This window comes from Cyprinodon tularosa, unplaced genomic scaffold, assembly GCF_016077235.1.
Source record: "Cyprinodon tularosa strain WSP-4 unplaced genomic scaffold, ASM1607723v1 ctg31, whole genome shotgun sequence".
In the NCBI taxonomy this organism is placed as follows: Eukaryota; Metazoa; Chordata; class Actinopteri; order Cyprinodontiformes; family Cyprinodontidae; genus Cyprinodon; species Cyprinodon tularosa.
In genome coordinates, this window is record NW_024039019.1 from 845,693 (window position 1) to 871,322 (window position 25,630).

General features: G+C 37.8%; 1 protein-coding gene across 1 annotated transcript in view; it reads left to right on the forward strand.

The window, feature by feature from the left end:
* The window catches only part of LOC119788054 (polycomb group RING finger protein 3), an 85,478-nt gene extending 66,042 nt beyond the window's left edge, over positions 1-19,436 (forward strand). The window contains exons 8-10 of the mRNA XM_038292178.1: positions 6,945-7,082; positions 16,880-16,960; positions 18,870-19,436. Coding sequence (XP_038148106.1) covers positions 6,945-7,082; positions 16,880-16,960; positions 18,870-18,917 — 267 coding nt within the window. The 3' untranslated portion in view covers positions 18,918-19,436. The remainder of the gene's footprint in view (positions 1-6,944; positions 7,083-16,879; positions 16,961-18,869) is intronic.
* Positions 19,437-25,630: the final 6,194 nt, after the last annotated feature.

Genomic DNA, 25,630 nt, shown 5'->3' on the forward strand with positions numbered 1-25,630 from the left:
GGTCGCCTACCCCGTCATGGGTGAAGATCTTGGCCTTTTGTAAATTCAGCAGTGATGCAGAAATGCCCACAGAATAGCTAATATGGCAGTCTGAATGCAGCGATGTGAAATGTCACAGAGAGGTGGAGAGGGAGAGAGCAGGGTAATACGAGATGACATATAAAAGAGGGAGAAATTGCAGGATTGAGAGCCCAAAATGGCTGCTGACAGTAACAGGAGTGAGAAGGTTATCATGAAATTGCAGAATTTCATTGGCAGATTTTTGTGTTGAGGGCTAGCTTCATGTTGTTTGAATGAAAAAGGTGAAGTTTGGTGAGGAAACAACTGATCTCAGAGGATGATGAAGGAGAAGAGGAAGATTTGAGTGAAAGCAGAAATAACTGCTTCCGTTGAATAATAATGTTTAGTGCAGATTGCATCAAAATACTTCGTCTTCTGCAGCCATCAGCGTCTGAAGCTGCTCTGTGTCTGATTGTTTTTCTACACCTTTTAACAAACCGCTGCTGTTTCAGTAGAAGTTTAATACAGCTATCAAGGCATGCAAAGCTTTAGAAGGTGTCTAGTTATCTACTATGACAAGGAATTTCTTCAGCAGTCGCTTACTTTGGTTGCATAAAATGCTTTCTAGCTACTGGCTTTCTATATTTTATGTCTGTTTTTGTTACTCTGTTTTTGGTCCATTTGTTTGTAATAAGAAGCATTTTAGTGTTTACCATAGAATACCACAACTGTAGACATAAAGCTCCTAAAAGATGTGATAAAAAGAGAGAAAAGCTAAAAAAAAAAAAAAAAAAGTCAGGTGCCAAGAAGGATAGGACGAAAGTAGCAGAATAAAAACAACACCAGTGTGCATTGAAGAGGCAGCCAGAGCTACAGAAGCTGCCATGTTGATAAATGTTTGACTCTATCATCTTAAGTGCTTTAATAGCCAAGAAGAGTGTCACACTTATGAAGAGTAAGTTCAGGCGATGCAATGCTACACAGACAAGGGAACCTACAGTTAATGTTAAGAGGAATAAAGAAGTGTAGAATAAACGAATCCAAGTCGCTTTTAAAGAACACCAATGCAGTTATTAAACAAAAACAATGTATCTTTCACGTTTGTTTAATCAGTTTGTTTCACAATGCGCTGTTTTCTGTGACCTTTTACCCTACTTCATGTTGTCAGACAGGTTCTCTTAAAATGAATCTGAAAAGAATAGAGCCAAGTCCTGACTGGTGAAAATAATTCATTAAATTAATGTCAAACATTCCACTTGATCATCAAAGTATCAAAATAAACACTTGCAGACATATAACTTTGTGCAAAATAACCATAAAAAACGTAAAATAACCACAACTTTAATAAGGTATGGCCACCAAACTTTGATACACCAATATGTATCAGGAGTTTAGAAAAATTCCCCAGCTTCCCAAAAACTGAGGGTAAACATAGTTAAATGTTGGGGCTCAGAGGTTCTGAGTTCAAGTCCCACACACTCCCACAGCCTCCACTCTGGGTTCCTGAGCAAGACCCTCAACCCAACATTGCTCCCCGTTGCCGTACAAAGGCAGCCCCATGCTCTCCAAGGGGATGTTTGTTGCTCTGTACTTGAGTGTAATGGCAATAAAAGTTGAGAAAAAAAAAGAATACAGGTTTGTCTCGCTCTAGAACGAGAGAAAAGATCAGACATAGACTGATGGGTTTCTAAATGTTTTTAAAAAACTTAACAAAAGTCTGGCTGCCTCTGATTTAAACCTGTTATGTAGTTACTTATATACTCTGCTATGGCATGTTATACATCTAATTTACTGTTAAAGCATGTGTTAGACCATCACAGTCTTGAAAAGCAGCTAAAACTTCTTTATAGGTTTATATTTATAATTCATTATAAAGAGTATTTGTTAAGTCACAGTAACCAGACTAGCCGTTATAATTTCAAACATACTAATAATAATTTTTATAACCTCGCAGATAAAACAAATCTTTAACATTTATTTAAAAGTTTCAGCGTCTTCCTCAGAAACTGTTTCCATCCAAATGTAACGCAAATTTTGTAGCAAACTTTTAAGAAGTCAAAAATGTGAATTGGATGCGTTTCCATCCATTAGAGCGAATTAACGAGGTCACACAAGTGTAATGTCGACGTATTATAATGTTAAACTTGGCTTTAGTAAACAGGAAGAGTAAGTTACCTCAGACCACAGATCAGGCTTTAATAATTGTGTTCACACCAGGAAAGTTTTACTGACTTTATAATGTCAGTTACATCCAGAGAGAAGCCTGTTTCTCATGCTGCGTTCAGGATGCCAACGGCAGCTGAAACAGCTAATCAGTATATCAGTATACCAACCTCGGTTGGTCAATATTATCTCTTTCAGTACTTATTTAAAAAATGTGTTCCCATCTCAAAAAGATGATCAAAAGCTGTAACCTAAGCAGGTTAGAATATGCCAAACAGTCTTCCATCCCTAAGAAATGAACAAACAAAGATAGAAAAGACCATAAACAGAATAGCAGTTTTTCCTGGCAGATCGGGTGAGGAAGCCGAGTCCCACTCCTCTCCTGGTTCACTCAGGTGTAGGAATCAACCGTCACGCATGGCCGACATCCAGAACACCGTCCTGCTGCTTCCTGGATGACCTTTCAGGGCATAACCTTGTGGTGCATGCCGCTGCCAAAGAAAACTAATAAAACTACTGACTCGCACCAACAGAATCGCCAGAAAATCTCACAATCATGAAAAAGGATTCCTCAAGATCTCCCTCATATGTGAGGTGGTCTGGTCAGCTTAATCAATTCCTGCAGAAAGATTTTCTTTTTTTAAACTAAAAAAATGCTCTAAATTTTCACTTTAATGCCATCTAAGACCTCAGATGTCCAGACTCAAAGCTCAAACTCACATTTAAAATGTGAAAGTTGCATCATAGCTCTGCAACAACTCAATAATGAGCCTTAAGCTTTTCTTGCACAGCTCAAAAGACACACAGAGTATTTTCTTTGCTCGCCTCTCTCTTGCATCACTGCGTTTGTGTGTTTAGCTGCAGGAGCCCTCCTTGGCTCCACGGACTCATTGGTAATGTACTTTAAAGTTATGAAAGTGCCTTGCAGGCCGCCATCGAGCCGCCACAGAGTCCAGATCACCAGCAAGGCTTTTATTTTACATCATGAGCTTCCACTCACTGCCAGCGCCACTGGAAAGCAAATACGCTGTATTGTTGGTTTTTGCTGATTGAAGGGGCACACTACGCAGTTAAGCGCTTCCAGTGGTTATATCAGAACAGAGAGGAGGTGTCGTCTCCTCGTGTCTCTAAAGACAGTTATGAAAGAGAAGACTGAGGGACATCCACACACCAAAACCCAGACACTGAAAATATGTGAATCCTACTTATGATTACCCATTCTGGCTCCTGTAATCATCCTCTGCCAAAACCACCCTCCGTGTCGCCTAAGAGAGAAATGAGCACATGGATTGATGGCGGGGAGTAGCTGGTGGCTTTCAGGAGGGCCATTAACAGCAGATATTAAGCACTGGTTAAGGTAGATTTGCCATGAAGGCAAAAAATAGTAATTACCGTTCAATCCAAATTCTGCGTGCTGTAAACCTAGACAGTTGTTAGAGGCGTACGGTAAAGGCACAGCAACCATGTGCCAAAATACATGAGTTTCAAAGCATTTCGATACTAAACTAAAAGTAGTTCACTTTTAGGATTAGGTTTTTTAAAAGTTTATTTAGTCTGCAGTATTGAAATACCCTTATTTTACTAACTTAATTCAAATTAGTTAGGACCGACTCACAACATCTGTCATCTCCAGTCAATCACTACAGTCAGATTGGTTCAACGTTTTCCAGCTAAAGCCGGGCTTACACTGTGCCATTTTGTGCCCTTTTCGGGGCGACTTTCCAGTCATGCGAGAATTTTCCCATTGGGCCGACTTTCAGCCTGATTGTGTGTCGTGTAGCGTACAGGGGGTAACGAGGGGCGATCACACTCTGATGACCAGCTCCCGATCAGGAATCATGAGATCAGGAGAAAATCAAACATGTTTGGCAAATCGCTCATTGGGCAAGCAAAAACAAGGATTCTGCTTGAATTGACAGACCGTAGTAGCCATGTTTGCTCAGCCATGTCTTTTTCCAAATACGTTGTCGCAATTTTGGGCTTTCAGCACAAAATTGCACAAATTGCCAAGGCAGCGCGTTTCACTCTAGTGAGCTCTAGACAAGTAAGAGCAGCTCCATCTCACTGCAAAGCTGAGTCCGACTTGGTTTTTAGACGTATAGTGTGAGCAGGTAGGTCGCATCAGAGCGTCGTGCTACACATACATCGTGAGCTGTGAACTCACACTGTATGACGAAGCCCTGCGGTTTCGTCGTACAGTGTGAGCTGTAGCTGTGCACAACGATTGAAAAAAATCGCACAGCGTAGGCCTGGCTTAAGGAACGCCTTCTGATTGCTTCTAGTCATTGAGTTTGCAGGATTCACTCCTCCTTGATGAGCATGTAGGAACAGCAGCAGATGTTTGCTTGCATTGTGTCATTGATTCTACAGCAACCCATCATAAAGACTATACATGCAATGACACACACGAGGAAAATCTCTTTTAACTTCAAGAAACCTCCAGCAACCAGGCCTTCTGCAGAGGCCAATTGGGGGGGGTTAAGGAGAGAAGCACACATACAAAAGGAACTTAAAAGCACTGATCTATAAATACTTTCTATATTAGTTAACAGCAGTCTAGCGCCATAGATCAAGTGAAGCAGATTAGCTCCGAGTCATTTTTGGTGTGAAAAAGGACGACAGCGAGCACATTCAGTTAATCACAGTAGCAGCTGAGCCCATAGCTTTTTCTATGATAGGAACATGACTAAACACTGAAAAACAGGCCCAACTTTATTATCTATCATTTGTTGTTGATGGCGGCTGCTCTGCTGCTATTTCTCTAGGATGGAATCAAAGCCAAACAGGAACAGACCAGATGAAGCTACAGGGATGAAAAATAATAAGGAGAACATAAAGTTAAGGGTTGAAAAAACATATACTGTAGAATGGGAGAATACAAATACAAAGGAGCAGAAAGATAAAAAGGGGTCCCTATGCCCTCCGGTAGTCTAAGCCTATAGCAGCATAACTGCAAATATAACTCAGGATAACCTGGTCCACTCCGAGTTCTATACAAAATGAAAGTTTTAAGCCTCATTTTAAAAGTAGATAGGGTGTTTGTCTTACAAACTAAAACTGGTTGTTCCAGAGAAGAGGAGCTTGATAACTTAAAGAGCTGCCTCCACTTCTTCATAGGTGAGAAGGAGGATTTTAAATACTATTTTGGATTCAGCACAAAGCCAATAAAGAGAAGCTAAGATAGGAGAAATATGATCTCTCTTTTTAGTTTTCATCAGAACTTTGGCTGCAGCATTTAAAATTTTAATGTTTTACAATATTATTATGAAGTGCAATTAAATCATACATGGATTGCCATATGTTATATATATCTGCGTACAGGCTCCTTCTCTCTGATTCCTATAAATAAATGCACCGGATCCATTTGTGGCTGTTTTTTCTGAAAAACACCATTTTCGAGTGGAAACCCGTAGTGAGATCGCCCTAAATGCACTCTTCTATGGCGAAAGAGGAAGTTCTCTGGTGGCAGGAAAGTTTGCTCAGAGGTGATGGGAAGATGGATGGAGAATATGGGACGAAAACATCACAGCTGCATAGCTGCTGCAAATGACTTGAACATAGACTTAACACTTTTTGTTGCTGCAACGGATTGCAGCCAATTTAGAAAATGAGATGGAAAAATAGATCCTTTTGATTTTGCTTTGGTTCCTGCTACACTTTTTATTTAATGCATTAAACTGATAAAACCAATAACACCTTGCAGAGCTGTGACATTAGCCAATCACTAAGTCTGAGGATTACTGTGTTTTTAACTTTAGGAAGAACATCCTCAACGACCAACAGATGGCCTGAATGACATTTGTCATTTTTGATAAAATGTTGTTGGAACACACAAAAGCCAGAATGTGAACCATATTGATAACATCGCTGCTTGTCCCTCTTGCCTTAAGATTAATAAGTAATATATTCAACGGTGGCCATTTCATTTGAATATTTGAAACTGTCCCTGTCTCATTACTCGATACTCTCACTACACCCTTCGCCCCTCTATGAAGTGTGCACTCTGCAGAAGTGCAGATAAGGTCTGCAGTGTGAGGGCTGGTATGCAAGAACTGGAAAATTGAAACAGTGAGTACCTGTGCCTCTGCTTCGTAACAGAAGCCGCAAAAAAAAATATTTTTAAACCATAGCAATTACCTGTCACACATGCAGTACAGTAAAGTAAGAATTATTTGGATAATTACAGCTGAAAAAATCTTGTTTTATAAGTATAGGCTTAAAAATATAGACACTGGAGTGTGTTTCTTTTTTAATCTTTATTAAAGAGCAAACAAATGCACAATTTAAGCAAAAAAGACATGTTTAGTGATAATAGATCAGAATAATACAGATCAGAATGCACTAGTATGGGAGTGGGGGGTAAGTGTTGCTGGATCAAAAAGCGAGGGGGATAGAATGATCATCAATGCATTTAGAACAAAATCACCTGAATTAATGTTTTATCTTTAAAATAGGATAATTAAATATTATGCACTGGAAATAAAAAAAAGTGTTTTTTTTTCCTTATTGTCTGGCTTACCTGCTCAAATCAAAGGAAGATGTACTTAGTTCAAGACAAAAATTTATATTTCAATTTTTACCTTCACTGTCTAATCTCTCTCTGAAGTAAATAAAGACCTCAAAGATAAGTTTTGAAATTCCCTTCTAGCATTAACATAATTATAACTCTGCTATGCTTTCCGCACTCTTATATAACCATGTGAACAGTTGATAACCCCCTCTGTCCCCTTAGTGTCTGTAGGTCGTAGATGATCATCATCTCTCTGTGTGTCGTCCAACAGGTCAGCATCTGCCTGGAGTGCAACAGCAGCAAGCTGCGAGGTCTGAAGCGTAAATGGATCCGCTGCTCTGCACAAGCCACCGTCCTCCACCTCAAAAAGTTCATCGCCAAAAAGCTAAACCTGACATCGTTTAACGAGGTACAGAAAGCGACACACTTCACCAGCCCGCACTCTGTGCAGCTGAATCTCAATCAATTAGAACATCAGCGAAAAGGCTCTTTAGTTCAACAGTCCTTTAATATACTCTTCAAATGGGCATCATATTCATCCATAACACAAAGATCACCAGTATACTTTGAAACATTGTTTGTCTGCTTACATCTACAATTTAGCGTAGCTGAAAATAAAATATTACATGCTACCAACATTAGGTGTGGGTATTGGCAAAGAAGTCATGATTCGATTCGAATCACGATTCACATGCCACGATGCGATTCTATCACGATGCATCATGATACTTAAAATATTGCGATGCATTGTGATATTTTCACTGAACACTGTAAGAAAAATATACAGCCATTACCAGTGGCTGACTGGCTGTGTGTGATCTGGATAGTGTCTTCAATTGATACATAACTGAAAGAAACTGAATAGCCGGGTTTCAGTCACGTGACGATTATGACGCGGCCAGGGGGCGCGATTTCAGATGGAGGGCAGGAAGTCTATGAAGTTAGTGTAAACATGGAGGATACCGTTACCGAGAGCCCGTATTGAATGGAGTTAGAGCCTGTTTCAAGACACAGATACAAGGAGTTGATATACAGATATGTTGGACGTGACCCGTACCTCATGAAGATGAGTGAGTTTTCGGTGGACCTTAAAGATTTGCCGACAGTGGAGGCCGTCGACATAACGAACTATCTGGTCCTTCAGACGTCGTATTACACCAAACAGCAAATGAAGGCCTATAAATGTATGAAGGCATATAACTTCTTTGTCAACGGGTGGGTCCACAACCTCGGCACCAAACGTCTCCACAACGATTATTGTCTAGTCTTCGCCAGGGTGAGTGTTTGTTCTTATATTGTTTTATGTGTTAAAAGATGCTAGCGTTAGCAGTAGCGGCTAGCCTCCCAGTTGTTTATGTTTCTCTCGTTGAAGAGATGCTTCTGATTTGGGCTTAGTTTTTTGATAACCGAGGTTGACCGTCGGAGCCCAGTCTACCGATTCAACGTCACCCAAAGCGCTAGGACAGCATAAACAGTCACAATGAAGTCCATATTAGACTACCGGTAACTTATTAATCATTACTAAGTACATGAGCATTTAACGATAACCTTATGCTATATAAACACAACCACAAAAAAAAGTTAGCTAGCTAACATAACGTTATAGCTTACCTCCGACGAAGTGGTCACTGCAGACAAGGACATTGGCAGACTCTGCTCCTTCAGATCGCAGACGTAGGTTTAGAATCCATTTTTTTCGGCGTTGTTCTGTGAGCTTTTAACAATTTTCACCTTTATGGACGACAATCTTTGGTACTCTGTAAAAGCTCTTTTCCTTTTCTCGGTTAGAACGATTGGAGCAGCCGTAAACTACACAAAACATAGGCATTATTTCAGACGGCAGATCCTCAGCTACTTCACTTCCTGCCCTCCATCTGAGTTTCGCGGGCTCGTGACGCAGCACTGTGACGTCACGTGAAACCAAGCTATTCATACATAGCTGTATTTATTGAAATTACTTTTGGAGGTGTTGCCATGAAAACAAATACTGGACACAAATATTACTATTACTGGCGTGGACACACTGACAAAAAGATCTTAGGATTCATCAAACTTAAAATAACAAAATAAGGATAATCAGTGCCGTTTACATGGCCTCAGTGGTCCTTTAAACCAATGAAACGAAAACATTCAAATTACGTGCATCATATCACTTTCGTTTTTACCTTCATTGTTTTTAAAGCCAAAATGCATCCAAGCATCTGACTTGAAATGTGATGGAGCCGGGGGGCGAATTTTCATAGTGTCCTCCATGTTTTATTTCATATGACTCGTCGCAGTATCCCACGGCTGGAAATGATTGTGACACAAAGCAGCGGGTGTCAACACCTCCACAGCCACATCTACTGGACTGGAAGTTGTATTCCACTTGGTTTGGCTGATGTGCGCCAACCATTCATGTATTTTATTTGTTAAATTTTTTAATTTTTTTTAATAATCGATTCTTGCCTTCAAGAATCGATGCAGTAGATCACAAAAATTAGAATCGCGATGCATCGATATGACGATTATTTTGCACACCCTTAACCAACATAGAGATTTCTGTTATAATGAGTATTTGTGTAATCCTAGGGGGAGGACTGGTAAGGGGTAAAAACTGCATTAGGTCATAGCTAGAAAAAGTTTATAATTAACTGATCCAAGTATATTAATGGAAGGAAATATTCGGTTAAACAATTTTGCAGAATATCACTGTGTTTTCATTAAAAAAATTTTAATCGTTTGGACAAAAAAGTATTTATTGCTAATGTTCTCCTACTTGGAAATATGAGAGGATCTGTTAGGTTTCAATCTGGAAAACTCACACAGAGAGAAAAGACAATTAGAAGACATTTTTTGATACAATTACTTTGTCTTTGGCGCTCAGACCTCGGCAGGAAACATAGCGCTGCATGTTTATAGACATGCATGAACAGGAGCAAAGAATAGCGCTGTTTTCCCCCCATGCCTGAAAGTGATGGTGGAGTGGAGCTAGATGAAGTTGGTCAGTCTGTAGACTGCTGGTTAGCTTCACTCAGTTACCTGGAAGATGGAAGTCTAGTTGGATAACACAGGTTGAGAGAACCTGTCCATGTCGAGCAAGCATGAAGTGACAGTGGAGAGAAAAACACTCCCATTGGGACTGGGTTAAAACAGGGTCATCTGAATGATACACAGCGCTACCACCTCCTGCACACTAGGTAGTAGACGAGTTGCGTATCGGAGGCCTTTTAAGATGAACTTTGGATGCCGATTGGCTTTGGTTGCCGTGTAGTTCAAAGCTGACTGGCTATGTCGTTGGTGGATGTAGGCAAGCAATCAGTTTATTCAGTTGAACTTCCTCCTAGGCTCCATTTTCATCATAAAAAAAATCCAGAAAATCAGATTGTGGGACTTTTAAAGAATTTGTTTGTAAATTAAGGTGAGAAGTAAGTATTTGGTTTGGAGGAAGAAAAATGCTGAGATATATCCCAAGATCCCTGTACCTACTATGAAGCATGGGAGGGGAAACATCATGCTCTGGGGCTGTTTTTTTGCAAAGGAGACAGGATGACTGATCAGAGTTAAAGGAAACGGTTAACCTCTGATATAACAATAACAAAATTGCTATTGTTGGAAAAGTTAAGCTACAAAGTAGGGCAGGGCTGTTAATCTATAAAGTTGATTAATCAAATTTTCTGTTTATGAAGATTTAATTTATTAAAATTCTGGATTTGTTTTCCCCACCAATACTCTTCTTAGGCTGATAACTCAGGCGGACGTCAGTTCATCTATTTTTGTTAAATGTTTTCATTGTTGTGAAACAATGTTTATCAAGCTTTTTTACAGCTTGAAAGTTGTTGCCCTTTAAGTTAGGGTCACCTCCAAAGAGGATGATTGAAATAAAAGCAAAGTTTTTACAGTAATATTTGTCCTTTTTCATTTTTATTATGAAAGTTAAGGGAGAAAGAAATATGAATTGATTCGGTTGAAAAAATGTGATATTTAAGCCAGATCACTGTTATTGAACATAATTATCTAAAATCTCTCACATTTCTAAATAGGAGAATCTGTACAATCTGTAGCTGACTGAATACTTCTTTGCCCTTTCACTGCATGTTGTAGCAGATACATTTTTCATATCGAGTTACCAAAGAAAAAGTTTAAGAAAAGCCTGCATTCAGCTCAGTTTGGTTTATTCATAAAGCATCGATTCAGATCTCAGAGTCGTTTCAGGGCACTTTACCAATCCAAAATAATCCAGTTTTTATACAGAAACACAGATTGACAGATGCAGAGTCAATTTTATCTACTTTGACCCTAGTTATAAAACGGTTGCAGACTCAGTTTAAGCAGCTGATCGAATCGAGGCCCTGAACTCTACAGCAGCTACTCCTATTAAAGCCGGGCTTACACTGCGATATTTTCAATCATTGCACGCAGCTACAGATCAAACTGTAAGACGAAACCACAGGGCTTAAAAGTTTGCAGCTCACCATGCATGTTCTCACACTGTGCGGCTTGATGCTCTGATCCGACCTTGCAACGGCTGACTGAATTTCAAACAAGTTTGATTTTCTCCAGACCTTAAGATTCTTGATCGTGACGATTCCTCATCACGCACGACGAATGATGAGGCTGAACTCGGCCCGAAAATTCTCGCACGACTGGAAAATCGTCCCGAAAAGGGCAAAAAATCTCACAGTATATGCCTGGCTTAAACAAAACAGTGGCAGCTGTGGATTGCATTTAGACAACTGTCCAGCAATCCCTCCTGCAGGGCATGTATGTGGCGACAGTGGACAGCAAACTCCATCAGGAGACACTAAATGTTACTGGAAATATTAAAAGCCATTTATTATGCGACTGCTTCTTTCTGTATAATTTTAGCTTTAATTGAAATGAAATCGGTGGTTTATCTGAAATACTTGAAGTCTTGATGATCTATGATGTATAGGAAATGTTTTCCATTTTGTGGGGCAACTCATATGATTCATTTGTGTTTGGTGTAATTAGCATGAAAACAAAGCCCACATGATATCGAATTTTTTCTATTTATTGTCTTCACCGCCCCGTTCAGAGCAGCATGGAGGTGGGCGATAATCTGACAGATGGATTTTTAGATGGCTCTGAATAATCATCACAATCACGCTCCCCATGTCTATTTTTCCCATTTTTTCTCTGTATCTTTAAATTTTTTGTCTGTCACACAGATGAGTGGGTCGGCTCCATTAGATGGGCGGCCTCCGTAGCACAGCTCCAATGAGGCCTCCGCTCTCTTCCCTCCAGCTATTGTTGTGCTGTTTACTGACTGTGAAAAGATGTTTGAAACATCTCAGCTCTCAGCATCGAGGTTCGCCACAGAGAACATAAACCTGCCCATCTAAATGCGTCTGCAGGAAGTTTAATGCTTTTTAGTTCAAGGAGAATAATTTAGATAGAACCTGAGGAAGGAGATCATCAAAAATAACCCTACAGGTACAAGATGATCAAGTTTAATTCAAGCTACCGCAAGTGAATTGCATACAGTTGATGTCGAAAAACATTTTCACAGAGAAGCATTAACTCAAAATCTACATTTAATAATATGCAGAAATGTTTAAAAAGCAGTTTCATTTAAAATTAGATAAATGCAAATATTAAGTTATGAATAAATGCTTACTAAACATTCCATCAAATAAATGCAATTACCCATTAAAATACCCCAAAATAAATCGATGTATTGATCTATTTAAGGATGTATTTATTTCAAGATTAACATTTTATTAGTGATTTATCTTTTTCTGAAACCAATTTATTTATTTAAAGATGTATCTATTAATGTATTTTTTTTATTTCATAATAGTGTTATATTTTGTGACTCTTATTTTTGAAAAGCTTTCATAAAACTTGGGTTAAAAATAGTTAATCGGCAGCAGAAGCATCCGTTAGGCTGTTGGTTCCTGTGCCCACAGTTTAACAGTCCAGACGCCTATCATCACCTTGGGTGATGGCGGCAGAGTCAATGAGCTTATAAAAAGTAATTTATTAAATCAGTTACCTTTAAAAGTTTAAATCTTGGTTTTATTTAGCATGATGTAGCATTCTAGCTGTTACCAGTTAGCAGGCACTTTGGTTCCACTGAAATAGTTGCAATCCTGTCACTCCTGAAAACAAATGTTTTATGAAAAAGTTGTATTTATTAATAAATATATATTGAAATGAATGAATCATTTAAAAGATTCAACTGATAAAATCATCATATAATATTAAAGTAAATAAATCTTGAAATATATCAGTATATATATATTAAAATGAATAAAGCTTAAAGCTACCGTGTGTAATAATTACAGGGATATACAGTCAGAAATGTAATATATTATACATAACTATGTTATTTATCATCATCTACGAGCTCAGCCTCTTAACCTTAATATTTGCGTTGCCTTAGAATTCGTTATTTATAATTACATAGGAGCGGGTCTCGCAGCCATGGAGGCAGACATCTTTTCGCTACGGCAGCGCAGAGCCAACAAACTAGCGATTGCGAGATCGCCAAAACGTCACAATGATGTAGAAAAAATAACGGGTATATTTATTATCTTAAGTCTACATGAAATCTATACCCTACACAGACTAATGAAATACTATCTGTAAAATGATCTATGTAAACAAACCTCATCACTTGAGAAGGTAGGTGATGCGGACGTCGTGGAAGACATTTTGTCCCATAACGCTCGCCGTACTGTCGGGGGGGAGAAGCGGTGGGGGGGAGATGTTCATGTTGCTGCGGTCTGCAGTCTGGACGTTAGATGTCGCTGAAAATTACACACTGTAGCTGCAAGTAAATAGATTAAAGAAATCTTCCAAAATAAGTTAAACAAATCCTAAAATAATATTTATTTTCATTTAATGTGGAAGTATATTTATTTTATTTTAATAATTTATTTATAGTAATATTTTTTATCATATAAGTTTGAATAAAGGGGCTCTTAAAAGTAAAGTTTGTCAGTGAATTCATTAGAAATCATTTTCCATGTTGTCTTTCTGTTGGATTATAGACCATAAAATTGATAAATGCAGCATGCAGTGAAACTGTGATGATAATAACGTCTTGCTTTAAAGCGTGTGTTTGTTTGCGCATGTCAAAGAGTGACGGGGAGAATTGCTGTATGTAGAATTTTGTCTGTGCAGGAAGTGGCGTATTCATGAAAGAAAGGTTAGTAACCACTTCTTTAACCTCTTAAAACCCCCCTACTTTTGGGTACCGGTATTTTGCATACCCAAATCGTAAGCAAATAACTGAGGAACTGTAAGCCCGCATTACATGTGTGATACATCATTTGAAAGATAACACCTTCTAGTTTCTGATAATATAAATGAAATTAGTGTGACTAAACCACAGCCTAAACTGCATCAGATTAGGCTGTTTGTTGTTTTTTTCCTTCTCGTAAATAATAGTGTTTTTTTTTTTAACAGCATTAATAAAGACATGCTTGCGAATAGGCATGTCTCATTCTATTACATTTGTTTTACAGCATGTCAACCAGAAATGCAGAACTGTAGGTATAACAGTTCCAGAGCTGTAGGGCTTTGAACTGTTGGTGTCACCAGCATCTTCAAACCTCTCCAAATATGTCAGATTGTGAAAATTATTATAATAAGCACACAAACATATAATTTCTCCTGTTGAGATCTGTTAATGATAGAAATGCACGCATCTGCCATTCAAACTAGAGGTTTTGAATCTGTTATACAACAGTTACAGTAGGAAGAACAGCTACTCTCGAAGTCTTTAAGGAGTATTTACCTGGGATTTTGCTTAGAAATTCCTTCTATAATTGTCTTAAATTCATGTTGAATGATTTTTAGGAGGAAAGAAGATTAAATAGAACTCCTTCAGATCTCTTTTCATACAGGCACATATGAATTTGGCTTGTGTAAATTTGCGTCCATGTGGATGTAGGATTAGCAACATTAGCAGTTAGCCATTGCTAATTTACCAATTATTTCCTGGGCCGTTTCTCAATTCACTAGAATGCGAGTACGGACTCGTGTCCTCACCGAGTATGTTCTTGACAAGAACACAGGAAAGTGTGGACTCTGGGAGAACGTCAGCATGCAGCATAAATCTTGGTCAATTGGAACAGAAGGGTACTCGTGATCTCACCACATGCCCGGCTCGTCTCGAGCTGCATTTCACCTCCTGTCATTAACAGTCTGTAGATAATAATAAATTACTATTTTCATTTAGTGGGGGAATAATAATTAAGACAGTCAGATAAACATAAATCAAATTTAGCCAAATAAAACAAAAAAAACGCCATCAGAGCCAGCGGTCCTTCACACACGGCTGAATTTATTTTTAAATTCGGCATTAGATTGGTAAATGGACCATAAAGTGACGCTTTAAAGTATATTATTCTCACCTCAAATGATCTTAAAACATACTTTTATTGAACAACAGCAACAGAAAATAGAACTCCATTGAGTTCTCTTTTCTGAGCGCTCCATTGAAAGCTGCTGCTGCCGCGGTGCATGCTGGGACAGCTGTCAATCTCAAGAATGGACAAGTCTGCTCTGATGCATGCTGGGTAAAGAGGGAGGGGCTAGAACATCATCCGGGGACTTTGTCCGTTCTCGGTCTGCTGTTCTTGTGAATTGGAACAGTATTAGGGCTGAGGCTGATGACGTTTCATGAGCACATGAGAACGCACAGGTACACATATTGAGAAACGGCCCCGGTCTCTTACACAGCAGGTTAAATGTTGCACAGACAGTAATACTTACTGATTGGCTGCAGTTGAGTCCCTGATTGGTGGGATCGTAGCATATAGCAAGGCAGGCTAACATTAGAATCTTTTAATGAATGATGTGTATCGAGATCAGAATCTCACTTTTTGTGTAGAGCGCACTCTTCCGGACTTTTTTGGTTTGCACAAAGATTTCACACACCCAAAAACAAAAAACAAAAACAAAGCTAGCTAAATTCAGATTCCAGATTTTAACTGAGGCCCAGTGCCAGCTCACAGGTCCGGTGATGAAACAGTCAAATTTCTGGGTGATGAGACTGTTAGTCACAGACTGAAGACAATAATCCAGAAATTCACACAGTGTGATTTTTTTTTTATTGATTAAATTAGTTGTATTTAATTTCATCACACAAATATTTGATACACCAGAAAAAATAATTTGGTGCAGAAACCTTAATTTGCATTTAAACAAATCAGATGTTTCCTGTAGTTTTTGTTGAGGTTTGCACCCACTGCAGCAGAGATTATGAACACTCTCCTCCATACAGATTTTCTCCAGATCCTTCAGCTTTCAATGCAGTTGATGTGTAGTATTGCCTTTGAGCTCCCTCCAAGGATTTTGTACTGGGTTTAGGTCTAACTAGTTCCAGTCTAACTAGATTAACTTCACTCCAGGTCCTTGAGATGCTCATTATGGAGCCACTCCTTAGGTTTATGCTTCGGATCGATCCATCTGTAACGCCTTTACTGAGGGAAAGTGCTTGTTGGCTCAGATGCAGTTTTCCTGCCCTCTTGAGAAAAGCAATGATATTTCTATCTCAGTGCTTCACATTTGGATGGTGACCTACAAATTAATAACAATCAGAATATGCCTAAAAAAGATCCTGTTAAATTGTTTGGTTCAGCAACATATGGTCCTAAACCAAACCTTTAATTCCACTATTGTGTCCACCTTAAGCATGCATTTCACAAAAACTCTGAATTAGACAAAAGCATATATTTTTATTTGTGGGGAGGTTTTAGATTGAACTAACAACATTCTAGCTTAAGCTGAAATCTACATGCTGTATTCTAGAATAAATACTGCTGGGATTTACATCCTGTCTCCATGTTTTGATGTCCCTATTTGACCTGAATACTGTCCAGCTTCCTCAGTGTGGATAAACATTCAGTGTTATTCTGCTACTAACCAGCAGGAGGCGCTGGGACACGTTCTCGCCCTCCCACCCCCACCCCATGTGTCAGTATCTGTGATCAGATGCTGCCCTGTAGAATATCCATGCTTCTTCATGTAGGGAGATGGATTCATTGATCCAGACGCGTGTTCACTATTGAACTTCACTAGTCTGGTTCCTTCCGTTAAGAACTGGGATCTGTCCACCAGCTTCATCGATGCTCTGCAGCGTGAAACCTCCCACTTCTTCCACTCCCAGCACAAAGTACAAAGAATTGATTTCCTCTATCATTCCTGTCTCATATTGTTCAGTAATTTTGCTTCCCTGCTTTGTTTTCACAGCTGGATATTTTATGCAACGAGGAAATCCTGGGGAAGGACCACACTTTGAAATTTGTTGTTGTGACAAGATGGAGATTTAAGGTAAAAAAAACAACAACAAAAAACCCCCGAAAGGTTCAGAAAGCGTGGAACTTCTTTTTGAGCTGAGCATAAATGATGTAAACAAATTGAAGACGAAAATTTCAAATTATATCAAAATTTCCTTCATGTTATTAAACCATCTAATCAAGAATGAATCCTGGCATATTAGTTTAAACTTGACCTTGTTCTAATCCAGAGGTTCCCAGCCTGTCCTGCTGGGCCCATCTTTGGATGTCAAGAAAGTCTTTGCCCTCCTACCGCTGCAGTAAATTACATATTGTACTAAAATAAAACTCCTATCTCCTTAATGTTCCATTTCAATTGTAATTTTATTTTATTTACCCCAACAGTAGCTTTACTTTGATTCGGACGTTCGGCTCTGAAAATTATCTTAATTATTAGTCTCTCAACAATGTTATTTCAGTAAAAGAGAAAAATAGTGTAGTACATACTTACTACAATCTCAAACTAGGTCTAAAACAATTAATTGTGAATAATAAATTATGAAAATAATCATCAACTCATTTATTAATCGATTAATAATTAACTGCAGTATAGAGACTCTGAAACATACCGTTTCTGAGCTGAGCAGTAATTATAACAGAATTAGACTAAATACTTAAATGTATTGCATTTAAAAATAAAGAAAATGTTTCCTTCATTATAGTTTATATATAACTGGCTCCATTTTACCTTCACCTGGTTTGAACTAATCAAATCTTCATTAAGGCATCTTTGGCCAAACAATTATTGATACATTAATTGATATATTAGGAAAATAACTTAGATGCAGGTCTTAGTGTGATTAGCTGTGATAGATGAACATAACCACCAAATAATTCTAAGAGAAAAAATTGCAAAAACTCATTAAAAAATAAGGAAAAAAAATCCTCAAATAAAATTATTATTATTTTTTTTTTTCTTTAATCATAAATCATTTAATTCCATTGGCGAATTTTCTTACTTACAAATAGGAAAAATACAGCTGCATGGTTTTGTTGAAAATATCCAAAAATGTCTTTAGAAAAAGTTTATTTACTCTCAGTTTGAACAGGTTAATAAGATCTGCTATTGGAATAAGTTTCTGCCCTTAGAATAAGATGATTAGTTATTAAACACTTGAAACAAAATAATTATTAGATGTTTGGTTTAGTTCTTTAAAGTAAAATCTTCTTATTCCACTTGCATATTGTCTTATATGCTCAAAGCATGGAACAATGCATTATTATTACACAATATTTCAATAAAAATGATTTATATTTACATTTTAGAGTGTAAATAACAATAGATGAAACCCTGTGCAACCAGTTATACTTTATATATGGTTTTATTTATAGAGTCCAGCAAAGAAATAATAAAGTTTCTCTGGTCAGATGGAGCCTGATGTTTTTGGTCTACATGTCAAAATTGTTTTTAGAGAAAAAGGGGAACTTGGTCAGAGTAGATAAGAAGATGGAGGCAACTAAATCCTGGAAAAATCCTCAATGAAAACCTGATAAATGCTGTAAAAGATGAGACTGAGGTGGAGCTCCACCACCCAGCAGAAAAATCAAAGCATGTGCATCTTTTAAACCCAAATCTGACTAAGAATCTGTGGTCAAATGTTGAACTTTTGTCTTCAAAGAGCCTCTCTGGCCAGTTTGACTGATCTAGAGTTATTTTGTAGAGAAGCATTGCCTGGAATATCAGTGCTGATTAGAGATCTTCCTAATAGACCTGCTGCTATCTTCACTTTAAACTGTCATCTTCAGTCCAAATACAAACATAATTTAAAAAGAATACATTTTTGGAGTTGTACTGTGCTGTTTGACAGCCTAAACTTTCACAGTTTTGACATTAAAAAGCCCTGAAACTAAAGGAAAAAGGAATCCAAGTTTAGACAAAGACCTAATGTTGTTCTCCATTTCAGAAATCTCCACTCCTGCTCCATTACAGACCGAAGATGGACCTGCTGTAGCTACAAAGGACACAATGGTTGTTTTATTTGGATTTCTTTGGTCGGATGATTTGCCGCAGACTTTGGTGAAACTTTTTTTTAAATTCTTTTCTTTTTTATTATTATTATTTATGCAAAGACGATCAACCAACACCAAGCAAAACCCCTGACTTCAACAAAAGCCAGCAGTTTGACATCTAATGAGACAAAAACTGGCACAGGACCTGAAACGCCGGCTTTACGAACTAAAACAACCTCCTTCTATTGTTTTTTTTTTTTTTTTTTTTTTTTCGTCTGCTACATCCTACATATGTGAACAAAAAGAAAAAATGGGAAAAAAAAAAAGGAGAGAGAGCATATATTTATACTTTTGTACAGAAAAGACACAAAGCAAGACACTACTGGTGCTCAGTTTACACACACAAGATGTCGGGAGTCATCTGAACATGTTTCCACCCTTATCCCCCTCAGACAATGACTGACAGGAGAGGAAGGTTTCATATATATATATATATATGTATATGTATATATATGTATGTATATATATATATGTATATGTATATATATATATGTATATATATATATATATGTATATATATATATATATATACATGTATATATATATATATATATATATATGTATATATATATATATGTATATGTATGTATATATATATATATATATATATATGTATATATATATATATATATATGTATATATATATATATATGTATATGTATATATATATATATATGTATATGTATATATATATATATATATATGTATATGTATGTATATATATATATATATATATATATATATATATATATATATATATATATATATATATATATATATATATATATATATATGTGTATATATATAAAGGTGTCTTTTCACAACACAAAATGTTCTGGGAGCACAGAAAGTTTAAGGCAAAGTTATATAACTTACATTAATGTTAAGCTGGTAAATCATTTTTCTCTGACCTTTTTATTTTTTATTTGTTTGTTTCTTTTTTCATTACACCTGATTTCAATTCCTGACGATTGTCAATTGTGAATAGGCTTTTTTTTGTGTAGTAATTTATGTTCGATATGCTGATATTGTACATAAAAATGTCATTACAGAGAGATTGAAGAGAGACTTTAGACTGTTAAATAGATAAAAAAAGAGTGGATCCCTGAAGTGCTATCTATATGGTGATAAAGACAGACTGGCTATCAGTATCAGATTATATAAAAGCATCTTTATGTTGTCTGAGAAGGACACAAAACAGTTATATCTAATCCGCGACCATTTATGTGTTTGAGGGGTCTAAACATGTCAAGATGGCGGAGGAGGAGGCAAACGGTCCGGCTCCAGTTGTGGAGAATTTCCTCCCCATAAGACGTATAAGATGTTTGCTTTTAGGTTCAAGTATCTCATTTTAATTTGCTGTCCTTACACCAAGCGCTCCTTAATATCCGTCCTTTTTTCCCGCACAGGACCTTTATCTTCACCCATGAGAATTTTTTATAAACCAGACACAGCAGCTCCATTTGCAGTTTGAAAATATTCTGGTGTTAAAATGGGGACAGAGTTGGAGACCAGGCAGGCCGGTTGCTACTGGTGTCGCTACCTTTTATTGTTTTTAAAGTCGTATTTCACTGCCAGCTGGAGAAGCTGCATGTTCTGCAGGTCCATTCCTAAAAGGTGATTTAAACAGTTTGGATGTTTTGCATTATTTTTTTTTAAGTAACACAAATTCAGGTTTATCAGTGGGACTCAGATGTTATTCAAAGCATTTTGATATTGAAATTCTGAATGAAAACGACCGCGTTTGGGTCGTTTGGTGCTTTAAATGTGCGTTTGTAATCTTAGGGATGTTTATATCTCAACTATGTGTTGTTCTTAACTGTGTGACACAAATTTATAAAATCCAATCCCAATTTTATTGGATTGGATTTACAAAAGGTCTTAGATTGCTGAGCGCCATCATTGTTTCTCTCTGCTCGGCTGTTCCAGTAAACCGTCATCTCTGTTCAACACATATCTGCCTTTTTCATTAAAAAGTTGAATTCTATCAATAATTCACCTCAAAAAGTAAAACTCATGTATGATGTATGTCTGTGCTTCAGTTTAAACCCAAACCCAGTTTGGTGTCTGCATTGCTGGGTCTGGTGCACCTTATCGTACTCACTATAGTCCCCTATAGGTTCTCTATTGACCAATCAAACCCAGTGATACCATGCTTTAAACACTTCAGCTAGTACTACAAAGCCAAAAGTTGATCTTTCTCTACCACACTTTTTTCCTTCCACTTGATTTTCCATCAGTAAATTTGGATACAGTGGGGACATCCAGCCTCTTTAGCAATGAGCTGTAGCGGTGTACTCATTTTGTGGAGGATGTGTTTACTGCCTGCTGGACAAGAGCGTCAGCAGGCTTCCTAAAGCTTATGTAGACTAGCCTGATAAACCAGACTAAATGTGAGATTAAATGTGTAATTTAGTCTGGCCCCAATGAATGAGACATCAGTAGATTGTTGATGAGAACAACCCGTTGTTTTTCAAACCATGTCTGTACCTATTGGCCAACGCTCTGACCAATGAGAGCAACTGACTGTGACGTAGGAAGTGCGACAGAAAGCTGGTGGGGGAGTGTAAACAAACATCCTGTCGGTAAAACGGCGAATTCAACACCAAGTCTAATCCTTCCAAAACTGATTCCAAAGCTGAGTCAAAAATCTCAGCGGTCCTTCACACACGACTATGCTGAGAGAGGGCCGCTGCAGACGGGCTGCTGTTAGCCTTGGAGGTCCGCCGGTTGCCGCGGTCCTCTCAACTTCGGAAATAGTTTTTTTTATTACGCATTAAATCGGTAAAAGGATCATATAGTGATGCTTTGAAGTATAATATTCTTGCCTCAAATGGTCTTAAAACATACTTTTATTGAACAACAGCAACTGAAAGAGAACTTTTACCTTTCAATGAAGCGCTGAAAGCTGCTGCTTTCTCCAGCGTCGCGCAGCTTTGTCGTCACGCCCTCAAAACCCACCTGCTTTGCATCCAGAAATTTAAAACACATCTCTGCGTTGTGATAGGCCGCCAGTTCTAGGGCCTGAGGCATTGATCAAGGCTAGAAAACTCGCAGGCAAAAATGATTTTGGCCGCTGGTGGATGGGGCTAGTTTACTAGGCTATATGCAGACCATAACATAGACAGAGCTGACATAGTCTTTATTAAATAAAAACGCTGTCTTACAACCTGAGCTTTGAAATCATTAGCTATAAGTCTTTATCATAGTGTGAAGTTTGAAGCTGAGACTTTTGAAGGGGAATGTTCAAATTCGTTTAACGTCCTCGGACGGAGAGAGCTCTGACCAGTACATACATTTATACCTTACAAAATCGCACACACTTCCCCCAGGGAACTAAACAACCCCCCATAAGGAACTTTCTCACACTTGAACAATTTGGTTACTGTATTCCCAAGAAAAGAACACTTTAATTAATCAAGAACATAAATTTTAGCCGGATAAACTAAGAACAGGTCTCCCGTTCACAGCATGAAGGAGGCTGTGTGAACTCATTCTTATCTCTCATGACCCCTTCACCCTTGTCTGGAGTAGGGAGGCAACTGCTTCCCAATCTTAACTCCATAACTCCAGCATACAGACTGGTACAGGACTTCTAAACAATCACCCCTATTTAGAGGGAAAGGCAGACTCAAAATATTTGATCTCTCAAATGGGCCAAGGAAAAATATGCTTCCACATTAGTTATTCAAATAAATGCATTAATGTTTTCATTCAGTTTGATGAGTTTTACTTTTTGAATGGAATGATTTGAATGTTATTGTTCCAATGATATTCCTGCTTTCTGAGATGCACTCTCCAAAAAAAATCCCAAACGATCCTTATCAAAAGTAGCTTAAACATCTGCACCATCATTTTCACTAGAAACACTGAGTCTTAAACCCTCAAAGCTCAGTGGTTTGGGTTTTTGTCATGAAGTTTATTTAACATTTACAGAATTAAGGTTTTCTCTGATGCACTATATAATAAGCCTTCAGCCTAAACTGGTAAACATTGTGTCCAACAATATAATGAGGAACCAGAAGCCTATTGTTAATTTTCTCTTTATCTGGCACAATTTTTCCTTCTACTCAACTTTTTATTAGCATATAGCCTCAATTAATTAGAATATAACATTTATACGGTAACAGAGTTCTCTTCAATTTATTAGATATACATTAACACATGGACTATGAATTGTTTTTCAGGTGAAGATTCTCGGTTTTCCAAGTCATAGTCATTCCAAAAAAGTCAAAAAACAAACCACTGGACATTTTTAAAGGTTAAAGATGTTTTGCTTCCCATCCAGGAAGCTTTTTCAATTCAAGATGTCAGAAATAGCGTTGAGTTCCAGGCTGAAGGCAACGACCTCAATGACTCCCCGTTACTAAGGGGTGGACCTGCTTTTTTAGGTTCAAATTAACAGGTTTTCTATAAGCATGGAACTCAACGCTACTCCAGACATTTTGAATTAAGAAAGCTTCCTGGATGGGAAGCGAAACATCGTCACACTTGGAAAACAAAGTCCAGTGGATGGTTTTTAAACTTGTTTGATATGAATTGTTTTCCCTTTATTAACTTACAGGTAAGGAAAACATGATATTTAGTTTATTTGATTCATCAAAGTTTTAGAGTTTAATGCTGCATTACTAAATATGCTACATAATGATCAGTGTAGAAATAAAATATTTGATTATCAGAGAATGAACAGCTCCTGGTTCTATACTTTCACTTCCAACTCAAACTCAGCGGTTTGAGTTGCAGCAGCTTCTGTAAAAACCCTTCAGCTGCTCAGTCCAACAGGTCGGCTCTGGGCTTTTAACTCTTTGCTTTGGTTAAGCTTTGTCTCCAGCAGGGTCTTTTGAGTTCTTTACTGTTCCTCAGCTTTTCCTTTGGCAAAAAATCTGTAAAACATCTGACAAAGTGCTGCTTTGATTATTACTAGAAAGGAGGGGATTCTCAGAAACTCTGGAAATAAAATGGACCCCAAACGCCTCACTTTCTTGCCCGCTTATCCAGTTTTTCTGCTAACGTTGAGGAAAATCGTTGTGGAAAATGAAAATTAATTTTCTTTTGGTGCAGCTAAAAAAAAGTATTTTATATCTTTATAAACCATTTAGTTTTTTTGGTGTGGTTGGGATAAGACTGCTTTTGGTTTTGCAGTACATTGAAAAACAAATCGGTAAACAGATTAAAGCCCAAGTTACAACACTTTTTTTTGTTATTCTGGATGGAAAGGTGTGGTTTTGTTCAAAGTGATGGTCAGACTTCATCTCTGGTGCTTTCTATGGTGCTAACACTCACCTCTTCTCCAGGTTTTTTTCTGGACAGATTCAGTCCAAAGAGGCACTGTGTGAAACATCACCTGTTGTTGTTTTTCTTTAAATACAGGTCTCCTACTTCCCTCCTTGGGTGTTGCTTCTTGTCAGAGCTGCCTCTCTGTACGGATGCAGGTGCTGTTCCCCCCCCTTTATTGATTTGTTGGCTTTACCCAGCTGCTCCGACTCACACTGGATTGAAAACCAAGGGAATTTTAAACAAGTCATAGCTCGATAAGGCTGATGCTGTGAAAACTAAAAGTAAAGTGGTGAGAAATTGAATGTGCTGGCACCAATTTCATGGCTCAAATAGAAATCACACTTATTACGGGATTCTTCGGTGAGATGTTTGCGCCTCTCAGTCAGATTGAGACTCGCTTCCATCTCCAGCTGAAGATTGCCTCTCCAGGACCGTTTAAAAATCCAACACATCTGATTTGGTTTTAATATCCCAGACTTTCTCTGAAGCACAGTGGGGGATCTGAATTATCTGCTACCCATTGGCGGATACGGCTGCATAAATCTCTCATTCCCAGCTCACTGGAACGGATCGATGTTTAGCTTCTTATTTGGACCAACATTAAGACATCAGGGCTGCGTGCCAGGGGTTTATAGGAGACCTAGATCAGCTGCAGATTGTTTTAAACAAGGCTTCTGTTTGAATCAAAGTAATATTTGTTCTGAACTGTATTAGAATATGTCTCTTTTACAATACAGGAGATTAAGGAGGATTTAAGCAGCAGGATCAACACTGAAATTGTGTCTGGTGTGAAATGTTTGCTGCTCAGAGTTCAGAAGGTTTTATTAAGCCATTGCACCTTAGGGGTGAACACAAACTTTTTAATATTAGACAAAAATAAAATGGTTAAAAAAAAATAAACATCCAAACCAGCTTGTCTCTAGAGGAAAAAGTAACTAAGTAAAAAGTATCTCAATAACTGGTTGCAATGCTTTTAAAAGCAGCAACCGCCGGTAAACTATCGCCATGCAGCAAGTGTTTACGTTTCTGTGGAGGAAATTTCCACTGGGCTTCTAGACGATTTATTTATGTGCTTCTAATTTGGTTGGCCAATGTTCACCATAGTTTTATGCTCACTCCATCTGTTCACTCCCTCCGTCTCTAATATGGACGCTTTAGTTTTAGATCGCACATTAAATCAGGCTGGAGTTATTAAACCAACATAAATTGATTTAAAGGTGAAGGTCAGTTACTTCATCACTTCTGGCTGGGTTGGTTTGGATGTTGTTTTTTTAAATCCTAATTGAAGAATTAATGATGTAATATTTGAAATTATTTCTGTTCATCTTTGGCTGATACAAAAATGTGTTTGACTTAAAATCAGCTGAAATGTTAAAGC